General features: G+C 59.9%; 1 protein-coding gene across 1 annotated transcript in view; it reads right to left on the reverse strand.

Annotated features, from left to right (window-relative positions):
• BCR (breakpoint cluster region) overlaps window positions 1–1,940 on the reverse strand; it is a 72,758-nt gene that overhangs the window by 22,138 nt on the left and 48,680 nt on the right. The window contains exon 9 of the mRNA XM_014533356.1: window positions 781–921. Within this exon, the coding sequence (XP_014388842.1) occupies window positions 781–921 (141 nt within the window). The remainder of the gene's footprint in view (window positions 1–780; window positions 922–1,940) is intronic.

The raw sequence follows: 1,940 nt of genomic DNA on the forward strand, positions 1-1,940 counted from the left end.
GAGCCCTTCTGTTCTTTTTAAAATGTATTTTTTTTATTGATTTCAGAGAAAAAGGGAAAGGGAGAGAGAGCTAGAAACATCAATGGCGAGAGAGAATCATTGATCGGCTGCCTCCTGCACGCCCCCTACTGGGGACCGAGCCCGTAACCTGGGCCTGTGCCCTTGACAGGAATCGAACCCGGGACCCTTCAGTCCCCAGGCCGACGCTCTATCCACTGAGTCAGACTGGCCAGGGCCTGAGCCCTCTGTTCTACAGCTTCTTACCAATGACGTGCAGGGAGATGGGGACCGGGCGGCTGTCAGTGAGGGGGGGGAGGGGGGAAGCAGAACATGTCCGGCTGAAGACGTCACGCACGTGTTCTGGATGCCACACATGCACACCACACACACCTCCCTTTCTCTCCCATTTAAGTCCTTAAATCCGGCGACAACTCTTCTTGAATAAAAGAACACTCAGGAGACACTAGGTGGTTCCAGGCAGGCCATAGGCCACCCTCCTTCTCCCCTGTCTCCTCAGCGGGGACCCCGAGCTGGCAAAGTGTGGGCAACAGAAGGGGTGCCCTGGACATAACCCCCGTGACGGAGAAAGCAAGAGGCGGCCGAGTGAGGCTCGCGCCTGTGCACCTCCACTCTGACGCCCTGCACACGGGACTGGGTGGGACCCCGCCAGGGTCAGGGACCCCAAAAGGCACTGCACTTCCTGCGTCCCATTGAACCGTCCAGGGCCCGTCCGCTGAGGACCAGAGGGGACCCCGCCCCCTCCACCGCGGCCACGCTTACCTCGCCTTTCTTCACGGTCATGGACTGCCGGCGGGGCGTGATCTCCTCGTTGATGCTGGACAGGAAGTTCTGGGAGATGCGCAGGGCGTCCTGCAGCAGGGGGTGGTCGGGGTGGCTGGGCGGGGTGTGCTTCAGCAAATCCTGCAGCGGGGCGAGGGGACGCGAGTCAGACAGCCTGGCGAGGCCTTGGCACCGCCCTCTGTGGGCACACCGCACACGCTGGGCTGCACCAAAAAAAATGGTGACACTCTGGGCCGAATGATTTTATTTTTTTTTCATCCTCACCTGAGGATATTTTTCCATTGATTTTTAGGGAGAGTGGGAGGGAGAGGGAGAGACAGTGAGAAACATCAATGTGAGAGAAACACGTCGATGGGTTGCCTCCTGCACGCGCCCCGACCAGGGCCTGGGCCGGAGAGAAGCCTGCAACCGAGGTACATGCCCTTGACTGGAATTGAACCCGGAATCCTTCAGTCCGCAGGTCGACACTCTATCCACTGAGCCAAACCAGCTATGGCTGATTTTTTAAAGAAATATTTTTCTTGATTTGCAAGAAGGGAGAGGGAGAGGGAGAGGGAGATAGAAACATCAATGATGAGAGAGAATCATGGATCGGCTGCCTCCTGCACGGCCCACACTGGGGATCGAGCCCACAACCCAGGCCTGTGCCCTGACTGGGAATCGAACCGTGACCTGGTTCATAGGTCGAAGCTCAACCACTGAGCCTCGCCGGCCGGGCTGGGCCGGATGATTCTCTGTGGTGGGGGTAGTCCTGTGTCCTGCGGGAGTTGGCACCTCCCCGGCCTCACCCACTGGATGCCAGCAGCACCTCCTCATCTGCAGTTTAACAACCACAAACGTCTGCAGACACGGCAGCACGTCCCTAGGGGGCGGACTCGGTCCCGGCCCGGAAGCATGAAGCACGGGCAGTGCCAGGTCAGGAGGAAACAGCCCCCCCCGGCCCCCCAGCTCCTCTTCTGGCAGATAAGAGCCTCAGGACGCAGCCCGGCCTCCTCCACCAGGGATGCACGTGACTCGCCCTCAAGGTCACCAGCTCCCTGGTCAGAGAAACACAATCCCTTCCGCTCAAGTCCAGGCGCCCTCTGCACAGACAGCCCTCAGGCTCCCGGCAGCCCCGCCAGGGCGCTCCCCGCCAGGGC

Source organism: Myotis brandtii, unplaced genomic scaffold (genome assembly GCF_000412655.1).
Source record: "Myotis brandtii unplaced genomic scaffold, ASM41265v1 scaffold97, whole genome shotgun sequence".
Lineage (NCBI taxonomy): Eukaryota > Metazoa > Chordata > Mammalia > Chiroptera > Vespertilionidae > Myotis > Myotis brandtii.